General features: G+C 35.9%; 1 protein-coding gene across 1 annotated transcript in view; it reads left to right on the forward strand.

Moving 5' to 3' along the window:
- HDAC9 (histone deacetylase 9) overlaps positions 1–23024 on the forward strand; it is a 286192-nt gene that overhangs the window by 176440 nt on the left and 86728 nt on the right. Inside the window, exons 17-20 of the mRNA XM_051609619.1 lie at positions 8433–8488; positions 8731–8818; positions 13145–13264; positions 13589–13686. Of these exons, the coding sequence (XP_051465579.1) occupies positions 8433–8488; positions 8731–8818; positions 13145–13264; positions 13589–13686 (362 nt within the window). The remainder of the gene's footprint in view (positions 1–8432; positions 8489–8730; positions 8819–13144; positions 13265–13588; positions 13687–23024) is intronic.

A 23024-nucleotide genomic window follows, 5' to 3' on the forward strand; every position in this document is an offset into this window, starting at 1 on the left:
CAGTTCTCTGGAAAGAGCTGCATGTCCTGAAGTTTGTAGTGGTAGACTTGCAATACCCAGCAAGACCTCCCCACGGGGCAATGCTCTAGATTACAGCAGCAGAGGCAGTGGATTATCTACTCACTGCACTGGGTAATCAAAGATGCCTTTATCTGAAACAGCCATTAGTGTAATCTCAGAGTAAAACTAACTTGCACAGAGCAGCTCTGAGAAGAGAAGCCTCAGGAATGAGAAACTGAAATAATTCATTTAAAAAGTGCTTTTTTGACATGAGAATTACCAAATTTGTTGGTGTAGGTGGGTATGAGCAGCCCAAATATTACTTACAGCTGTTATCAATATATATATATGTTTTAAAGTCTGACATTGTTTTCATAAAATGAAAATTAAGTTAATAACTTATTTTTCTTCACTGCCTAGCTAGAGTGTAGAAACTTACAAACATAAACTGCCCTGTATTGACTAGCATCTGACATTTAAAGTCCTCTTCAGGAAGGACGAGACATTCCAGTTTTTATGTTTATTTCATGGTCTCTACTGATATCACTTGCTGTTGCATACAGTGATAGTAGTAGGTTTGAACTATAGGTACATGCTGCTAAGAGAGGGTCGAGACTACAAAATTATGAAAGTCTGCAGAACAATTGAGAGATTCACTACAGAGCTGGGCCTGAGTCAAACTCACACTCAAGGCAGACTGAATTTCCTGAGACTATCAGTCCCATTTCACACAGGTCTCATCTGAGAACAGCAACATGTTGTTCATCTGATTTGGACAGTGTTCAAAACCTAACCAAGAGTTAAGAGTTCTCTTCACTGTAGTTGAAACCTCTTGTGAGACATCAGGTTTCTTTGATCTCCTTGTCTAACGGGGAAAGCATCAATATGACAGTGCTCAGGATGTAAAGCAATAGGTTTTATTGATATTCTACTGCTGCCATAATAGCAAATTACTGTGGTGGTGTGTTTTTTTTTTTTAAATCAAGACAAATTGTCCCTCCTCTGGGGAGTTTTAATCTTGATTTTTTTACTGCAATTAAATTAAATAATCAAAATTAAGGATATGGGGGTTTGTTTAATAATAGAATGTGCACTCATTAAGATCCATTTGATACACTTCTGAGATAACATTTAATAGGGAATAAAGAATGACACCACTGAAATATACAGTGTCATAAATGTAATGTTATACTGTGTTGAATGCTATGCTTTTCTTTTTTAATCATTATTTACTTAAATGGTGGATGTCATCTTGGCAATATTACATTAGGAGACTAGCCAAAAGATTGCATGAAGGCCACTCTTTTCCAACTATTTATAATTTAGGAAACCTGCTGATTCCTGTTGAGGTATTTATATTATATGGAATGGTTGCCACAGCTCTCCTGTCTAGCTGTTTATCTACCTTTGTTAATTTCTGATTTTCCCAACAGGTTTATAGAGGTGGTTTTTAATAGTCTGCTGGCTGACCACAGATCTTTAAAAGAGTTGAGTATGTGGAACTGGGTGAATATAATTCCACTGCAGTTATTAGCTATATCCAATAAATAATTTTAACGGATAAGAGAAGTCTTATGATTTATTCCTTAGGGCTTGGGAAGAAATAAAAGTAGTGCCCTGCATATGATTTCTTACACATAGTGTAGATCCTGAACTTGGAAATAATTCTCTAGCCTCCACCTAATGATAGTACCTTCAGAAAGAGGGCCCTAGAAGATCTGCATCTGCAGTCTTTCCTGGAAGTGTCTTCTAAGGGTCTTGTTCCTCTCTCACACTGCCACAGGAAAATAGAGATCACAGAATCATATTATCGGTTATTTTAATGGTTGTTTTATTGTGTGCTATTTTTGAACATTATAGGTGTATTAACTTCTTTTCTGATAATAAATTGTACATTTCTCTGGCTGTTCCTTAATATTTTACAATTGACTAGCAGGAAAAAAAGATGTACCAATGAATAATATAACTTAAAAAGAGTGTATCTAATAAGAACCTATTTTAGCTATGGGAGATGACTTTCCATGATAATGAGCAACTCACTGCCAGAGCTGATTGTAGAACTACTGAAAATCCGGAGGAACATTTGTGAAATAGTTTCCTTCAGCCTCAAATAACCCCATTCAATACTGTTATAAGTTGGAATTAATTGTTTTATGTATAGTACCCATAAAAGGGATTAATGTCTAGTTTATTTTGCATATCCCTAAAATATGTTAACTTTGGTGATGGCAGCACTATTTTCTGAGATAGAAATATGCAAGCACTGCATATTTTAAATTTTAAACATTAAATTTTAAATTTTAAATTTTAAATTTACTCATTAAATATCAAAAGCTGGTAGGATTTGTATGATTATTCCCTCTTTTTAAAACAAGTTTCAATGAATTATTGCAAAAGAATACTCAAGAAAAAAGGCACATAATTTAAAAGCATGGTTTGAGACTGTCTTGAACATCCACTTCAGCTGAACTGAGTGCAAGCCAAGTGCAAGCCCTTTCATTACCTTATCATGTATATGTGTGTGTACATGTGCACACACAGACATTTGTAAAGAAGCCCTGTTGGTAGTCAGGGGTCATTTAACAGATTGAAAGCAATTGAAATTAGTTTCCTTAGAACCAGAATCTGATATGTTCCTTGGATGGTTCTTTCCAATATGTCAGGTGGAATCAATACCAAAATAGACCTCCTGAGTTTGATCATTAATACTCTGATGTCTTTGTATAATCTGTGGATAATTTACATTGAACCTGAAACCGTCATTCTAAATGGGCTTGGTTAATACTGTTCTCCAGGCCTTTGTCACACAGAGCTATGGAGGAATCATTGTACCGTAAATTATACTTATCTATTGAATAAGTAGAATTAACTTAATCACCCCTCTCTACCACTCAGGCTCTCAGTTTTCTAGTCTAAAAGTATTCTGTATAAAAATTAGTCATCTTTCACAGCTCTACTGCTCTGTTTTCTGAAAAGAAAAACTAAAATGAACGATCTTACTAAGGACATAATAAATAAAAAGAGCTGAAAACCAGTGTTTCCCTAGTTCCACAGTGTCTTCCCTCCAGTAATCTTCAGGCCAGCAAGTTTCCATACCTCTCTGAACAGCCCGATGCAGCTGCTCTGGTTATCTACAAATGTCTTCTTTCCTGGGAAGTGTCCGGGTGCTCAGCTGCCTCCTGGGCAGTACTTCTGCAGGCTCTGCACTACCCTTATTTCTACATCCCTGTTGCACCCTGTGCCCTAAAACACACTGTCTCCACCTTAAAAAAAATTACTGAGTGGTGTGTGGCAGCCACAAAAAGAGGCATTTTTTTCCACACCTAGACATACATTTTATCAATACATAATATGTAAGAAACAATAATGAAAGCTTATTTTGCTGGTGTTAAATAAATCAATCAAAGTTACCAATTAATTATCTTAGACAGTAATTTGTATTCTTCGCTTTTGCAGAGTTACAAAATTACAAAAAATGTATGTGGAACCATCTCTTAGATACTTTATCCCAGCAATTATGGTTATATTTATATCTGAATTACTGTTATTATTTCATATAGCAGTACAACTTTAATTATATGTGTGGTACGTAGCTTATCTCCATGACCACTCTGTTCTTAAAACTCTTTGTCTGCTTTCTTTCCCAATAAAGTTAATGCTAGTTGTGGCTAAACAGGCCATCACAGTTGTATGTAAGTTAGCCAGCAAATACGAGCTTTTCATGTATATTTTCTGGTGCTATCTTTTAAGACCTTCAGGAAAGCAGACAGAGAACTCTTTGTTTCCATCACAGACTTAAATGTTTAATGTCATTTTCTGTGTTCTTGGCCTCTACTAGCTTCCTCTGCAAGACAAAATGGTATTCCCTCATGTCCATTACTGTTTTCTTGGCACATCTACGTGCTACTAATACTGCTCTGTTAAATCATGGGTTCTTGTTCGCTGCATTCGTAGACCCCCAGGGCCAGATACTGGCTCCTGCTCTGGCAGTATGAATAGCTTGTAAAATTGTCCTAAACAGGTACATGAGGATTGCCTCAGCCTTACACCTCTCTTTGCTTACACTCCCTGCTGGATGGCATAGCTTGGGATCATGTTACTGTATAAGTGACTCTGGTAAGACTGTGGTGATCTTTCTCAGTGTACCAGTTGCGAGGGCATTGTTGTAGGCAGCTGAGACTTAAAACAGGCCTGATGTTCATAATTGTAGGAGTTAACTAAGCTAGAGGTAGCAGGGACTAAGACCACTTCAGGGGTTACACCCTGGCACAGGCACTGTATAGAGCACATTTTACATTTAAAGAAACAGGCTCTTGTATAACTTTATAAGAACACAAAGCTGTATATATATAAAAGATAAAGAATATCAGTTCTGACAGGAGGAATGGATAAATTTCTGTATAATAATGAAAGAAGCTTCTACAAAGAAATAAAGTGTTAGCTTCAGTGATTTGCTTCTCATTCTGAAGCCCGTGCACATTGAAACACAAATAAAGCCTTTCCATTCAAAATAAGTGTGTGTCCAGAGTGCCATGTTTAAGCACTGCTAATTTTAAGAGCTAAGGGCTAGATAGCTTAGGGGATTTAGACTTGTAGAAAATAGAAAATCTAATGCTTGACTTTAGGAGGATGTTGAGCTTCAAGTGTGGAATCCAGACCGTGAGTTAGGTACCTGGCCTCCTTATGAAGTATACAGAAGTTACTGAGGAAGCTGTGATCCTCACAGTAAAAGAGCATTTTCTTATGTTCAGATGGAGCCTACGCAGTTTCAGTTTGTACCTTTTGACTCTTGAATAGTTGGAATCGATAGTATTGCTCTTCCATACAGGGATTTACAGCTTAACAAACAAAAACTACTTCCATTTCTTCTCTTTTTCACTGGAAGGAATAAATTTGTAATAGCTCCATCTAAAACACTCTTACCTTAAACCTGAGATTCAGTAGTGCTGTTTTGTCCTCTGTTGAAGGACTGCTATTCTGCAGGAAATAATTAAAAATTCATAACTTTGAATAAGAACTGAGGAAGAGCATGGCTCTAAACCTATTGTTATAAAAACTACCTGTCTCATATCAGCAATCTAAATATATATAAACAGATATAGGAAGAATATTTACAAATTAATTCCCATGCTCAAGAAGGTGTTGAACCTAAGACTTCTGTAGCTTCAGTAAGTGCTCTTGGGAGTGCCTGCTGGGGTTCATTGTTCTTTCTTGTATGGCCCTGGCTTTTCTTGGAGTCAACAAAAATCAGATGATTTTGCTAGACCAGGCTGAAGATACTCAAGCGTGATACAGCCCTACACCCTAAACCAGCACACTACAGAAAGGAATCAACTGTACTACTAAAGACTAGAAGGTGACAGTAGGATATACACCACTGTTCTTTGGAAATCAAGCATACAACTACCTGTTGGGCATCATGAAAGAAGAGAATACTTAGCCTACTGTGCAAAAGGACTGACATTTTTCTTAGTTTTCGTTAAAGATCCAGCTAAGTGGGTATATCTGCAATGGATCTTCTGTATAAACTGAGTTTGGGCAGACTTCGTTCTTCAATATGCATAGATTTTAGAATATTAGAATATCTCTGTTCAGGCTTTACTCTTTATCCTCAAATCTAATTAAAGTTAATAATATAATGGCTCAGACATGAATCCTTTTTCTAATGTTAATGTCTGTCAGTCAATTTAATGTTCTGTCTACACATAAAGGTGTCTGTATCCTAGTATAAATAAGGCTCTGTACAAAAATGCTTTGAATTTATGTGTGTTGGCTTCATGTTCAACATATTACTCTGTGTTAGTCTTTCTATCTTTAAAGCAGATTTTTGCCTTTCTGTCTAGTATTCTGAGCTGACTGTCTGGTATTTAAATATTGCCTCAATAAATTAATTCATGTTCCGTTATGCTAATGTACACTGCGTTCATACAAAGTTTGAAAGTAGGAGAAATGAAATGTTTTATCAATGTCACAAAATTTGCTGTTAATACTATATGTTAACAAGTTTTCAGTGTTTGATAAAATTTTGTTACGTTTTTTTCAATAAAACATTTGCACTGTGTTTTAAAAAAAAAATAATTGCACGTGAATACTGAATTTCTTGTAATGTAAAAGTACATTAAAAATGGTCACAGCACTGACGTGAATGACCTGCATGGTCATGGAGAACTGTAATTGTTAACTTATACTCTGATAGCAAAAATTAACTTGCTGTAACAAAACCGGGCTTCCCAAGAGTCTTGTCAAAGTATGGGAACAGAAAAGGGAAGCCTATACTGTAACTGTCATGTTGTCAAAAACAGCAGTGTTGATTTTTTTCTGTCTCTATGAAATCCTCTCAGAGATAATAATCTTAATTACATTGATCTTTTGGGAATGCTGATAAAGATAGATGATAATGAGCTGTGAGCTGAGCAGGGGCAGCTGTAAGTCATGCATGGGCTTTTTCCGAATTCTTACAAATATTGAGAGAATGAAATACCAGTAACATGACGCTGTCACTCTAGTAATACCTTCTTCTCTGAGTCTTTTTACTTTGCTGTCTGTACATTCCTCAGCACACCCGTACTTTGCTTCCTCAAGTGAATTATTCACAGAATGATTCTCTAAGTCATATTTTCTGTGAAAAGGAAATGTCAAAAAAAACCCTCAGAAGGACAAGGAGTAGGGTTTTAGCTTAGTGTGTAAAGCTGGTTTATTTCTGAAGATTAGTGAAGTCCACAAGGCCTTTTTTGATGGTTTGGTTGATCTGTAGGCAATTTATATTCCACTTCCAAGAATACCTGCCTAAATATCAAGATATATATTTGTTCTGTCTGTAGTTTTGGGGGTTTGGGTGGGTTGTTTGTTTGTTTTTGCTTTCTAATGTGGCCATTTAATGCAAAATAAGGCAGGATGTCAAATCCCCCAGATTCTATTAATGGCGGCCAGAAGAAACACTCTCACAGATGTACTCGTTTTGCATTATAGTGTAAGTTCGCTGTAAACTTATAGAACTTTGACCACACTCACCAAAACTTTGCAGATGGCTGCTTAAATTATGTTCAGCAGCAAATTATATGAGATAGCCTGGTAATATTTGCTAATAATAAATGCCAGTGAAACAACATAGATAGACAATTGCACAGGTACACACATAGGATTGTAAATAAACAGATTTCTTAGGTACCAATGTAACTCTATTCTCTGCTATGTTGTTCTTCCTTATTTACACCAGTGTGAGTGGAAACTTAGTGATTATTGTGTTTGAGATGAATAAAGGCTGAAACCTTGACATTTAACTACTTTAATATACCAAACTGGACTACTTTAATACTGATTATTAAAATATATAAATATTCCAGCCTTTTTCTTCTTCTCCCCTCCTCTCTGAAAGTATGATTCTTGGTTGGTTTGACAGCCATATATATGGTATTTGTGTGAGGCTGCTTGATAATATAAATTTTGCTGGTATACTCATGCATGGATTATAATTTCTAATTGTTTATATATGTGTTGATTGCCATTAATTTGATGTAAAATATATAGCTCAATATTTGAAATAAAGAGTAAATTTGATTAAGTAATGGTGTTAGTCCTGGGTCTGACTATTTTAAGAGAAATTTGTTGTGATACACACCCATATGAGACACTACTTTTAAAATACATAACCAGACTTTCTCAACAGAGCTACTTTGCCAGTACTTCTACGTTTTATTTTCCCTTTACCTTACTCACACTGGAAGGAAAGAAACTTCATTTTTCTTTCATCTTCAGTGACTCTAGAGGCAAAAATGTGCTTGTTCATCACTGAACCTAGTGCTGTATTTTATGAAATTTATATACAATTCCAAAAAGTGTGTTGGAAACTGACTTCAGGGAATCTATTAAACTTTTGAGTGTGGCAAGTTCCCAAGTTAAATGTATGGCTTGCAGAAATAGGAGATGTTCATTGTAATTCTTTTTCTGCTGTTAGGAATGACACGTGTGTGTGTGTCTGAATTTATCATTTAGTCCATAGGGAAGGTAGGGTCAATATTGACTAATAATGTAAAATATATAGCTTGAGCTACTTTTATTTTGAAGCATCTCAAGCTGGAGAAATGTAACATTGCATGAATTTAGATCAAGAATGGATCAGCGATCTCTGCTTCTTTTTAAATATGAATTCTAAGCATCAGAATGGATAACAACGGCTTTCTCATCCTGCCTTTTTCCTCCTCTTTAGATCACATTGTGTGTGTATGTATGTATGTGCAAGTGTATATTTATAGAAGTTTTTACGCCACTGTTCTCAAATATATTATTTCTGGCAGTGCTTTGAAAGGGTGATTGGAAGAAAAAGCGCTCAAGAGCCTCTAATAGATTTCAGTCCAGTCTGCCTGCTACTCTGTTTTGCACTGAGTCAAGTATTTTTTTAAGCTTATAATTGAAAACCTATCTTGTTCTTACAGAATGGTTTTGCTGTTGTAAGGCCCCCAGGCCATCATGCTGAAGAATCAACAGCCATGTAAGTACCAGGGAATATTGCCCATCTCGGAGCACTAAGGTTACTGGCAATCACCTGTGTTGTGCATGTCTCTGAAGAACTGTAATTGTTAGCAGATGACTGAAAAGGCTTTCTAGGTACTCCCAGAAGCCGATTTATGGCCTCAGAGATCATATAGCATTTTTAAAAATGCTCTGAACGTTATTTATAGCTGTTTTCCTGACTGATTTGCTTTCTTATTTCTGTTCTTCTCTGTTCCACAGGGGATTCTGCTTTTTTAATTCGGTTGCAATTACTGCCAAGTACTTGAGAGACAAGCTAAATATAGGCAAGATATTGATTGTAGATCTGGTATGTATTCTTGGCAAGGAACACACATTCAGTGCATCTAGATAAAAGATAATGAATTTGTATTTATATGTCAGACTTTCCTGCTTTTAATACCTGCAAGTTATAAAGGTGTGCATTTCCTCTGATTTTGGGAACTCATTAAAGCCAGGATGGCAGTACTGAACCCATAAACATCTATGTTTCACTTTAATGGTGTTAACTGCAATTTAATGAGAAGAAGGCACAGATCAGGGCAACTTTTATGGTCCTTAAATGAATTGATACTTCCACCATTAAAGTAACCCAAGTTTACTTTTCCCTACAGAATACAAACTTTAAATAGTCAGATGTGCTTTAAAGAATGTTGTTGCTTTGACAACCAAATTGGCCACTTCCCCCAGCTAGCAATGATTCGACTTGTTGTGTAACTTTGATATTATTAAACAAATCAACAGGTCATTCCCTCTAAGAAGTTTTTGAGTCATGTATGCCAGCTTTTGATGGCTCCCTGAAGGAAAGCTACGTGATTAAAAATCCACTTAATTCGATATGTCTTGTATTTTAATAGAAGGCAATCTTACACAATACTTCATATGTTTAACAAATGGATTATTTAAATGCAGATGGCATTTGGCATGTTGTCTATATTATTTTCATGAATAATGAATTGGAGCTCTGCCTTACACTTAAAGGATCAGCCCAATGCACAGCCCAAGGAAAGTTGAATGCTGATTTATGAGCACCATTTTTGTTTTCCTACAGTTCATGAGGAGGTGTAATAGGGTGTCTGACAAAGCATACACAGGAAATGAACCCTGGCATCAAAACCTAACCTGTTACATCTGCACTTAATTAATTTTTGCAGGTGATAAAAGATTTAAAGACAAAATATGTTAAAGGGTTTTTGAAGTGCAGGGCTTAATAGTCTAAATCTTGTTCATATCTGCACTCATAATTAAATCTTATTGTGAAGTCATGGCCTTACCATCTAGCACTTTTGTTCAGTTAAATATGCGTACTGACTGTTGAAGAGAAGCAGAGAAAGGGGGAGTGTGGGAGAAGGAACAGCAAGTGAAAAATGAGTGATAGAATGGCTATATGGGTAGGTTAGATATTCTTAGAATGTTTAAAAAGTATTTCTAAGAGTGTCCTACTATTACTTAGGAACATAATTATAAACTTCAAGAAACAAGACTTGAAAAAGCCCCTTCCACTGTATGTTGTATCTGTTTGCTGACTTGAATCTTACAGTTGAGTTTTACTGCTGTAAATGTAAGCCAAAAGTGAACTCAGTGTTTATTCTTGTTATTTTAATGAGAAAACCTATGCAGTTTGCTTTTGTGAATGTTTTTAAGACTTTTTGACTGTAAGTGTTACATTCACTTTGTCGGGAAAAGAAATCACTTCCATTTGACACACTCAGCCAATAAGCACTTAAGGATTCAGTTTAAGTTTTGCAAGGCAAGGTTAAATGTGCAAATCATTACCTGTGCAAATGATTACCTGTGCTTCACAGCTGCTATCCTCACCCAGGAAAGCTGATGGAGAATGCTCAACCTCTCTCTGACTCTATGCCATTGGCCAGAGTAACCCAGCTGGTGAAAAGGGAGAAATATATGGCTGACACAGATTACTTCATTCCTGGAGCAGTTACAGTCCAGTCCCCACTCTGCTCCATGGTCAGTGCAACAATGTACAAAATTTCATATGGAAAGTTTCTTATGGATAAATCACAATCCAAACTGAATTAATTAGCAAGTTAATAGTGATGCCTTTATTTTCACTGACTGAGAGTGTTGGGCATCTGAAAGAAAGAATGGAATTACAGTTGTGAAACTTGAAATCAACTTTAAGGCTGTATTTTGATAGTGACCAGGACCCCATGCTGGTTGGCAGCTATACATGTTACTACAATGCAAATGTTAAGAAGCCATATTCGGTCCCACACATTAAAATGTACTCTAGTTACAAATCAAGTGTAGTCTTCATAGCCTCTACATGTTTACATATATAAATTCTTATTTTTTTTAAATTTTTGATTTTTCCTTCTTTTTTTCTTGCACCTCAAAAAAGGCCTGTCAGTTTTTCTTTTCTCATTCCATGAATTGAATAAATCTCCCGTTTTAACAGACTTACATACCCTGAATACATTTGATCTACTAAGGACAAAATATGAACACATTTCCCATGTGGTAACATCCGCAGTCTTAAACAACACATTCCTTTGTCTAACCAGAGAAGTTACTGCTCTTCAAGACAGAGTAACCCTTGATGTAATTTAAGTTTAGACAAGAAAGTTAGCTTTGAGATTTGAATAATAATTATTAAAATAAAAAGAGCTCTGTGTGCCCATTTAATATTTTTTCTTTTTATTTGAAAACTGTTACAATAAGAATATACCTAAAGCCCCAAATATACATGGAAAAGAAAGACTAATTCAAATCACAAAATGAAGTCCTATTATGGTTTTAGTCAAAGATACAGATACCTGTATTTGGCCAACACAGCTTCTCAGGTTGTTGTTGGAATACTTCTTCCAAGGTCGTCCATACTTGCATGTATGTTTGCATGATCTGGGTCTGTTTTGGAGCAAACCAATTTTTTTTTGCACTTGAAAACTGGATGGGATTGTGGGTTAGTCTGCATGCCAGATTTTGCTTCATTTGCCAGTTAGAGCCCTCTAACCCTATGCTGGCTGCCTTCAAATCTCCAACACCCTCACACCATGGTGTGCTCTCTTGCACCTTCAGCATGTGTTACATTTAACCTTGGCATTAAGTCACAGTTGGGCTGTAACTTCATCCTCATGTTGTTTCAAGTTCTTTCAAGGGAGAAAAAGTAACCATTATAATATTACCCCTCAGAGGTCCCAGAGGAGGTCCAAGTCAAGCACAATGCAGTACAAGTAAGACTCAATCAATGTAAAGAGTTCTGAACAATGTGTGTGAAAGTCATGGGCTACATCAGCTGGTAAAGAGCGCAAGCCATGGGCAGGGGTTGCTATGCCATTGGCAATGTGCACTTAGCTTGAACCTTCTTGGAGTTTAGGCATCCTGAGGAAAATGTGACCATTGTTTTTGTGATCCTAAATTTTGTTCAGACCTCATAGTGTTTGTAAAAGCAATGCACTCCAGGTGATATTGTTGCCATTCAGTAGACTTTGTCCCCCTTCTGAATTCTTTCTTTAAATCAGAAATTTCAAAGGAGTGGAGAGTCAATGATGCCTATAATTTTCAGCAATGATATCTATAATTTTTCAGCTTCTCACAAATGCCAGTGGAGAAACTTAAAAAAAGACTCAGTTTTCTTTTACTGAAAGGCAAGTGGATTTTCTGTTTTCACTTGTAAAATTTTGGGTGTGTCTAACCACACAAAACAATTGTAGAACTGTGAAAAAAAACACTTTAAAAAGAGGGAAAGTCCACACAGTTAGGCTTTGTAATAAAAATATATTGTCAGCATTTTTTTCAGTATTTTATTTAATGACAAAATTTCTTTTCACTGGCGTTATATAATGTTTGAAATATGGAGACTGGCCAAGGTCACTCCTTGATTGTGGAAGGCACCATCCTATCTGCCAGTTGATTTAATAGCTAATGAGATCATATTCCTATGTCTTCAACTGTTGCCGTCATGATTTTGCAGAAATGAAGTATGAAGTCCTTTCTGCATCTGGCATCTCTTTTGATGTGGATCTAACTGCTGAGGGACTGCTAACTGAACTGAATGTTTCAAGAAAGCCAATTTACTCAGCTGGTCACAGAGCCTTTGACCTCAATAGTGGAACTTGGCAAATCAATGAATACACTTATGTTTAGTGTTCTGTCAAGTATTGTGAAAAAGCTCTGTAAACCATAGATCCTTCTGCAAAATACTAGTTTGTAGTTTAAACATTAGTCTTTCTTCAGAGGCCAATGAGGCTAGTTAATTAAGCCTGAGGGGTTATGAACTGTTGGCAGTTAATAAGTCATAAAATTCTTCCATAAAACAGGATGCTAGATTCCATCACTGAGGCAAGGAGTACAAAGAGCCGGTGTATAAATATCTAATTGTACAAAAGGACTGGGATTTCTCAATGACTGCTCATCTGGAGTCTCCAGGGCAAGCTCGCTATGGTTTCCTGATTTTTAGAAGCCAGTTTAAAAAATGAGTGCATTAAAGAGTAATTTGCCTGAAAGTTCAGGAAGTATGGGGTGGTGAAGGGAGGGGGAAAGGGAAAGACAAAAGGAGGGCAAGGGAGAGAGAGAGAGAAACAGAGAGAGAGAGGGGGTAAAAGAAAGCAGAACTGAGCTCTGTACACTGACTTGGACATTATTACATTTGTCATCTGTTTTCTTTCTCCTTTAGGATGTTCACCATGGCAACGGTACACAGCAGGCTTTTTATGCTGACCCCAGCATCCTGTATGTTTCCCTCCATCGCTATGATGAAGGCAACTTCTTCCCCGGCAGTGGAGCCCCAAATGAGGTTAGGTTTATTTCTTTAGAGCCCCATTTTTATTTGTATCTTCCAGGTAATTGCATTGCATGATTACCCCTAATTTTCTTGTCCTTCTCTGGTTCTTTAAATTACACCAGATTACCAAATTGTCCACTGGGAGCCGGGGACCAGTGGAGAACAAGTGCATAACCCAGAGCAGTCCCTGTCAAACAAGGCTTGGCTGATCTGACATGTTGTTTGATGTTTGTTTCTAAAGCACAGAAGACTTTTTTTTTTTTTTTTCCCCTTTCTCTTTTCCTCCTCCCCTTTCCTCCTCTTCACTCCTTCTGGCATTTTGTTCTTATTTTTCAGGTTGGAAGTGGCCCTGGTGAAGGATATAATATAAATATTGCTTGGACAGGTGGCTTGGATCCTCCTATGGGCGATGTTGAGTATCTCACAGCATTCAGGTTGGTACCTTTTTCTTTTAAAGTTATGAAAACTGGTTGTAGAACATAAGCACATGAATAAGAAGTAATGCAATCTTGACAGACAGGAGAATGACCCATGGTGAAACTAACTTAATCCTGGTATCCCAGCATACAAAAGCCTAGTAAATAATAAAAGTGGATAATTTATTTGTTGTGATCACCCACTCAGAATTAACAACAACAAGAAGTCTAATGATTCAATCACTCACTCATTTTGTTTCTTTTATAACATTCCAGTAAAATGACTTTAAGTCTGCCAGCTTTTCTACTTACAGTATTTAAATGTAAGCGTTTATACCAGGCAGAAGAATATTACTGTTTATGTTCCTGTTGACTGCAGTTAAATGCAAGTAAAGGAGATAGAAAGCAATATAAAGTATGGTCCAAATCCAGATTCCCTCATTCACTTGTAAATCTCGTACTGATGCTCACAAATTTGACCAATTGTTTCTTTCTATAAATTGCAGTAAAGTGTTATTTACTTTAAAGTCAATAATTATGAAACACCTCAGTAAGAATGACAGGTAATATTTCATGCATTTCTCTTTGCTTTCAATAGCTTATTCTAAATTAAATTTTGTTATTTCATAGGTGATGCTTCATAAAATTTAGTCTTATTTTCATGGGACCAGAGGATATAAAACCAGTTTAAAACTGTTTTAGACTTTTAGTAGTCTTGTCTTACATACATCATTTCCTTTCACTGTAATACAGTCAAGTGGAAGGGTTTAGTGGGCACTCACCTTTCAAGATTGGGCAAACGCTACGTTTGAAAAGACATTTCATTTAGGAGAATATGCAAGAAAGACAATGAGACAACTAGTGCATATATCCAATGAATTTCAAGACTTTCAGTTTGAATCAGTACATTTCCTTTTTATAGCTTTTGATTATATTCTACTGAAAATATATCACCAAAAGTATAATTTTATTTTATTTTTTTTTTCTGAAGCACTCCTGTGGAGTCCATAAAACAACATGCAGAGGATCTGATAAATAACACAACTGAATTCTAAGTCTAAGCCCTAGACACAGAAATGGCTTTATGTATTGACAATATAACATTATTATTATCATTGTGGAAAAGGTCTTAATGTTCTTGGCAAAACTGGCCAATATTTAAAAACATTGCCACAAATAGTCTGTGGCAAGCTCCAGATTTTCTATACCTCAGTATTTCCTCAAGCTCTTTCCAATATCTGTCTTATTCTTTGATGAGATTTTATGGAAGTTGGAGAGCTGGATGTTTCAAATAATTGGCATTAGTGTCTGATAATAACATATCTGGTATGATCATGCCAAAATTCTTGGCTTGGATTCAACCTGTCCCAGTAATTATATAAGGCCGTGGAGAATGGTGGTCCTGCTAGTTGAACAGAAGACACATAACTGAGACTGCACCCAGAACTGTTACCCCGGCTATCCTGACAGCAAATACCTGGGCTTAATAATACCTTTTCAAATACCTACTTTGCAGTTGTAGTGTAAAGTGCACTAGTAAACAGTTCAGAGTGGCTAGTGTTGCTGCCGCACCTATTGCTCTACTTCAGAGTTAGAGGGAATTTCAATCTTTGTGCCTGAGCAAAGCAGCACTATTCAGAAACATAAAATACATGTAAACTACTGCACACTGACTAATCATTTGCAGACATACGCCTAAAATAAGTCCTTAATGATGTGTATATGTGTAGTGCATATAAATTCAAAATAAAGTTTAGAATCTCCCTTAAAATAATTGTTGATGGTTGCAAAATGTATTGCTGTTATTTTAAATACATCCATTTAACTTCATGATTAATTTTGTAATTAATGTGAAGTTTATATCTTGTGTCAAATAGTTAATTGTTTATTTATTTATTTATTTATTTATTTGTTACGTTTTTAGAAATACAATTATGTTGACTGATTACAATAGTTACTGCTGTTTTCCTTTTCTCCAAAAGACTAGGGACGACAGGAAATATTTCTCTACACCCTGTGCCCCTTTCTGCCTTGGCACAGTGTTTACGCCCTCTGTAGTGCTTTTGTCTTCATACCTCCTCCCCAGCGGACAGAGTGGTTATGCAGTGCTCAGTGAAGGCAAGAGAGGTTGTTGGCAAAGGTCCTCTCCAAAGTTACTAAGGTGTGAATAACAGATGGGTGGAGCCTATCTGGAGAGAAGCCAAAGCTTAGTGATTTCTGAGGCCTTGTGAGCCTAATCCTTTGAGTTCTTAGGAACGAACATATTTGCATTAAAATGATCTAAAGCTCTCTAGGGGCTACACATAACAGTCACTTTCTCACCTGCAGAGTCTAGAACTTCTTCTCAGAATTGCACCAAGCACGTATTTGAACTGTCAGCAACCATGACACTAAGGTAGCTCGTTAGTGCTTGATTCACTGTCGAATTTCACAGCAGAGATCCTTCTGAATGATAATGTCCACAGAATTTGAGACCAAAATTTTTTTCTGCCTCCAAACTGTCTGATGAAAATACAACTATTTCTTCAGGAAAAAGCAACTTTTGTGTGTAAAAAAGCAAAAAAGTTGAAGATGAGTTAGTGGCATAACACAGAATAATCACTTTAAAGGCATGTTGAGTGGGTGGCTCCAGTGGGACTCTAGTGGGAAACAGGAAAACTTACGGTGTTGGTTTTGTGTCTGCCATTTTGATTTCAGTGCTATATGAGAAGTCTGTTGCATTTTTAAACTAACTCCTTCTAGTGCAAAATCAAATTTAATGGCTGTTGCATGTTGGAAGATGAAGACTCCTGTTTCATATGTTTTCCCTTCTATTTCTTTTCCATTTCTACCAAGAAAATATGTTTACTCATGTTAACTGCAAGGAGGTAGTAGGAAATGTACAAGAGAGGTTTCTGTGTAATGAAAAAGAAGCCCAGTAATCGAATCACTAGACATTTTCATGTTGACAGAAATATTTTGTTTGCTGGATGTTTGTCATAGTTAAGCAACTGATCTAGCTACGGAAATCCTTGAAAGAATGTCCTTTTTCTATAGGACAGGCATCTTCTTTTGTCCTACGATAAATGAAAGCACTGCTCTTTTCCATTATTTTCAAGGCCTGATATATCCTTGCCTCTAGAGAGTTTCGTTTCATCATTTGTTTCTACCTATTCAGGTTAAATATGGTCTAATATCTTTATAAACAGTAGAAGATGGTGGCTATTTTCGAAAAAGGATGATTCTACACTCAGGTTTATGAGGATGTAATCTCCTTTCTTTTGCCAAGAGCTATAGAAAAAAAAATAAGAGCAATGGTCAACTACTAATGTTCAAATAATTATTTTCATAAGCTCCACATTTTACCAGGTGTGCTCAGTAAAGGAGGCAGCAGACAGAGGCTCAGGTCTGTGTTGTACCATGCATACATGTATATGTGTGTACTTGGAGTTTACAGAGGACAGGAGAGATGTGTTTCCATAGAGGAGAATATAGAAGACGCAGGAGGCAGTGGAAACAAATGTAAGTGTTTAGGAAAAGGAGAGAAAAGCAAGAGACAGAAGGAAACTTTGGTGTGCCTTCCAACCACTTTTCACTGCTTTATTCAACAAAGGAGCTGTAAATTTAGGTTAAACAGCCAGTATGCTCTGGCTGTTTTGCTCTGCTCCAGAGTAGCATAAAACAGCCACAGCATATCAATGAACCTGGCCATAAAAGATTACATAAAATGTGTGTGTGTGTTTCTTGGAATTATTAGAACTAGTTCATGATAATATTACCTTTGACACAAGCTTTTAGCAGTCACATGTATGATTTTAATTTAAGAAGGCAAGCAAATTCAAAAGACATAGGTGAAATGAAGACAGAGCTGAAGATTAACTATATAAAAATTTTAATTTCATATGCATAGCAAAATGTATAATTAAAAAATAATTCAAAATTGATAATTAATGAAAATTAATACTTGAAACCACATAAAAATGAAAGAAAATGAAGGTGTGCAGCAGAAAATCTTCACTCTGTCTTACTGATCGCAGTGCTTGTTTTGGGAGAAAATAAATGTTTAAAACTCTGTATTCTAGTCTCTGATCAAAATGTTAGCAAATATTCATTGTAGTCTTGTGGTCTTATAGAGCATAGGTAAGGCTGAGAGACTGCATTGGTGTATACCAACCTTTATTTTTGTATTTCCTAATCTAATGACATTTAATTTTGACGTAAATGCATTTTTGTTGTTTTTCAAATAAATTATCCTTATAAACTCTGTTTAAGCATAGGTACTGGCTATTGATTTTTTGTCTTTTCAAGTTACAATTTCATGTATAAACCCTAAAAAGAAAACTCAGGGGAAATATTGCTTTGTTTTCCTTATGCTTTTTCATATAAATATAGATAGATAGTGCATATTTCTCGATCTTGATTGAATTTTCCATTAAATTTTACTTTTGTAACTTTTTGTTCATTAAGCAATTGGGTATAACAACATTAATAAGTTTTTTGTATCCTCTTGGTATTAGTTTCATGGTCTTAGGTAAATATATCTGAAAAACAGAAATCCTTTGCTTTATCTCAAATCACTGTTCATCCATTTTCATTACACATCCATTTGTTCATATACTACATGTATACATGAGATGGTCATTCTTGCCTATCCACAGTTATTATTTTAAATGCCTTTGCATTGTCTGTGTCATGTCCTTTCCTATTTTTGTTCTCTTAAAATACAGTATTGCTAGTCTTCTTAATCTCTCTTCATGTAAAAATTTATCTAGTTGCCAAATCACTTTATTTGCTCATCTCTGAAGCTCTGCTGTTTTCTAGAAATGAGCTAAATACACCACATGAGGGCGAACCATCAATTTATATTATTTTGAATATTATGGCTTTCTTTGACATCACTGTTCTGCAATATTGTATAGCACTCTGACTGAGTAGAAACCTTGGTTTCTGACAAACATAACAAAAGAGTGTAGGAGACAAAACCCAACCTTTTTTCGTAGCTGCACCTTACTATTTACAATGAGACAAAGCACAATGACATATTGTGATAATGTTTAATAATAGCTTTTGAGAAAAAAAGTTATTTTAAACAATAATTCTAAATACCCATAACTTAATATGATTTTTTTATGGCTGCAATGTCCAGAAATGATGCTGAGGCTGTGTTATGATAGACCAGGTCTAAAAAATATGGTAAGACCTGGTTTCTGATTCAAACATGAAAAGATGAAAAGACATAAATGTGTGGCAGAGGAAATAAAAAGGACAAGTTAGCTGCTCAGACTCATAATTCAATAAAAGAACTAGTAGTAGGCAGAACTAACATCTTCAGAATTTTATTCTATTGTGTTATCAGTGAACTCCATTGGCAAAAGCCTCAGACTTGCAAGATGCCATGTTTATCTTTAGTAATGGAAATAAATTACTTATTTATCAATATTTTGCATTACAGTAACTGGTAAAGATTGTCCCAGCTATTGTTACCTCTCTTGTCTGTTTGCTGACAGCAATGTGTTCAGCATTTCACTGTGTGAAGAAGGCAGAATCTCTGAGCCGTATGCATGAGGCACAGATAATTATTTAGCCAAATGCAGATGGATATTCTTGAGAGTGCTAATTATCTGCAATCCACCTGCATTGTCATGTGCATAGTACTACTTTTAAGAAGAAAAATGTAGCTGAACAGGACACAGTCATAGAAATCTATACGATGGTTTCTGTGTGGATGTGTATAGTCTGCTTTCAGTCACCCACAACATTCTGTGGAGTCATAAGTTACAGATTTGATCAGTTTTTCATTTCTGATTTTGTTCTCTTCTTTCAAGTGTTTTTAAAAGATGAGCATTTCAGCCAGAGATGTCTTTCTTTTCCCTTCTGCCATAGAAAATATCTTAGAAGTACACCAAACAGCTATAAATAGATGACTTAAGAGTGCCTGAGCAGTTCCCTTTGAAGAAATCTGAAGAAGGTAGAAGTTTGCTTAGAATGTTTTAAAATCTGCTTAGAATATAGTTTTCATATGTAAATATTCAATAGTCCTGAGGATTCATGGCTTTCTGAATTATCTTTTTAGCGTGGTGGTGGTAGTGGTGTTTTTGTAATAATGTTAAATGCTTTTTAATGTTAATGCTTTTTTTCTTATTTCTTGACAAATGTTCTGAGCTTTCAGATGTTCAGTATTGTGGAGGTAGGGACAGAGTCCCTCAGAAATGGAGAAGCAGAGTTAAAAGCATTTGAAGCACTGGTATAAACAGCTTTTCAACATTTTGTTTTACTTCAAAGTTCACCATAAAACTAGAACTGGCAACACTGTTTATAACCTGTGACCTCTTGTTCTTCCTACTTGTTTATTTTTATTTGGAAAATCTAACTTCTTTCATCAAACTATCTTAAATTTTCACCTTTTGTCTCCCAGATATTTTAAAACTGTATATGGCACTCCTTTCATTCTCTGGAACTACAGAAATGAAACCTTTCATTACAGAAATTAATTAGTGTCGGCTTACTTTTCTGCAGATGCACAGTTTCTTTTATTGACATGGCAGAGCAGGGGGTGGAGGAGAAAGGATAATAAAATATGGCATGTGTCAGGTTTATGTGGTTCAGGTTAAAAACTATTTCATTAAAAACCCAAGCCCTACATGATCTGTAGTTTCAAAGTACTGAAAAGTACCTCAGCTCTTTTCCAATATAAGCCTTTTCCAGTTTTTGTCAAGCCAGAAAGATGAAAGAATAGAGTTGCATGAATAAAGAATTGCCATATTGTCAAATACTTTGATGGAAAGGAGAGAAATATCACCAGAAACATCCTGGGATAAATTAAACAGCAACAAAAGCACAGAAGATATTTTTATCCTAAAAGTCAAAATATCTGTGGCATTTAGATGGAGGTAAATTTCAGGTCTGAAATAGAAGTCCTACAGCAACACTGAGTGATTGTATAGATGTCCAGCCCCAATTTAAATTTTGTTGCTTTATAATAACTTTTCAGAACTACACTGTAGCCTGTAAAAAATATGCACATGTTCTCTGCTGGAACAGCTCCAGACTGTAACAGAACCACTAGATTGCACCCTGGTGCTTTATGTATTGTTTAATTGTTTTCCTTTGGTGGATATTTTTATTAAAAGCCCATTATCCAGAATCAGACCAAAGTGTTGTTTCAAGAACAGCAGAAACAGGGGCCTTTCAGCTACACAGTTTTTACTCATGCTTGCTTTAGCCAGCTTAGCTAATGAGACCTCCACTATTCTTTTAATACTTAAAGAAGAAAAAGAAATGGGCATTTTTATTTTGCTCATTTCAAACATAAGGAGGAATGCAAAGAAGTATTGTGAGGTTCTGCGTGTTCTCATGCACCTGTGTCTCAGTGTAAGCTGGTGTGGGTACGTCAAGGGCATGCTTGTGCTTATAGCTGTTCTCTTGCTTTTGCACCAACAGCTCCTTGGAGAAAGTTTTTAATCCTCATGATTTTGTATACCTGTGCTACATTTTGCTTGTAAAGTAATTAAATGAAAGAAATGAGTCTTTTTCATAGACAATATGTTCTAGCAAGTAAAGCACCGATAATTCTGGAGAAAAACAGAAAATTCTGGCAAGAGTGAGATTTTGAAATCCTGTATTATGCTGAATAGCACTCTACTCAGTGCTGCAAAATCTTCTGAGGTTTCTTGTTACTGGATGTTGTTGGAGCCTCAATTCTGAGTATTTAATTACTTACTAACATCAGTTTTTAGTCTTGTGGAGAGATGTTTGAAACTGAAAACACAAATATCTCAAAAATAGATATCTAATGTAAAAGTTCAGGGAGGTCTATGACTCATTGTTATGTGGGATTAGCAATACTGCGGTAATCCCATTAAATCCCATTAAATCAATCCAGCTTCTTGAAGAATAAATTGTTACCCAGTGTAAGGGAATCCTTCAGACTTCAAACTCCAAGACATTAACTGGTTTTTGCAGGCAGGATAAGAAAGATACTCAGTCATAGAGTGACTTACCATGTTTGGCATATTTGTATTTTTTTTCATGAAAGTGGGGTCTTTGTCCTGTGACGTCATATACTAGGGTCAGGATTTAGAAGAAAATCGATCATTTGTGTCATTAGCCAATTACTCAATTCTGCCTACCAGCATAATTCATGGCTAAGTGTAGTGGTGTTACTTATGCAAAATAGTAGCTTCTTCCAAAAGATGTTAGAAGAGTTTATGAAAGCAGAAGTTCTTCACCAAATCAATGTGGCAGGATCTGATCTTAGATACTGGGACTGCAATTAACCTAATTAATCAGTCAAATCTTTAAGATTATATACAAGCACTTCCATGTTTCTTTTTATGACTTAAAATAAGCTTTTGAAGTATTTAATTAGCTGATTCCTGTGTTTACCTACCACAAGCATTCTAGCCATATTTACATGAGGTGTTAAAATAAAGTTACCAAAATTATTCAATTATTTAAAAAATATTGAAAATTGAAACAAAACAAATTACAGCACAGTATAAACCAGGTTGAAAATACCTATGTCTGAGATGCATTTCTCCTATGTCATGCACAGGAGCATACAAGCATAGCAGATGATATAAGGTGGACAGCTGAAGGGAAGATGCAGCTTATTTTTTTTTTTTTCTCTCTGTCAGTAAAGTAACTGCTCTCTGCTGCTTTCTCCCTCCTGTGCAGAGTGTGCATTACTAAGTAGAGATGACTAAAGACAGCAGTTCCAGTAAGTAGCAACTGTTCGTGGTTTTGACATGTGATTTTCTTCTACATTGGAACAAAGCTAAAAGTATTTGAAAGTTTCCAAGAAAACAACTGTGTTTCAAACCCTTTCGTGACAGTGTTCATGTCTAGCCTCATGGTGAGGACTCTAGCAAGCAAAAAACACTTATGTGAAAAATCCCATCCCTGAATGATTGAAAACAATTTTTTGTCCCCCATTCTTAAAATTCAGGGACTTGAACCTGACCTCATCACATCTGAAGTTAATGTCTTTGCTGTCAGACTGTTTCCCTTCCCCTCCTCCCCTTAAAAGAAGTCTCCCTCTGAGAAGTATCAGTGATGCACAACTACAAAGAGATTACAGTTTAGTAAAAGAGTACATTTCTTGAGAAAGTTACAATTCTAATCCTGCATTATTAGGCTCATGAGAGTGGGGGTTAATTGCCTCCCTATCCAGTCTAACCCTCCTACCTCTCAAATCAAGATGTTTATAGATTAAGAAAGTATTCAATCACCACACTTTATTAACATCTGCTTCATTTCCTATGTGATGAACCCTCTATGGAAACCGATTCCCCTTGGATCTGAAAATGACAATTCATTAACTCGTAATTTACCTCCTTTTGTTCTACAAAGAAAAAGCAGATGTTTGCCCATATTTT

This window comes from Apus apus, chromosome 2 (assembly GCF_020740795.1).
Source record: "Apus apus isolate bApuApu2 chromosome 2, bApuApu2.pri.cur, whole genome shotgun sequence".
Classification (NCBI taxonomy): domain Eukaryota; kingdom Metazoa; phylum Chordata; class Aves; order Apodiformes; family Apodidae; genus Apus; species Apus apus.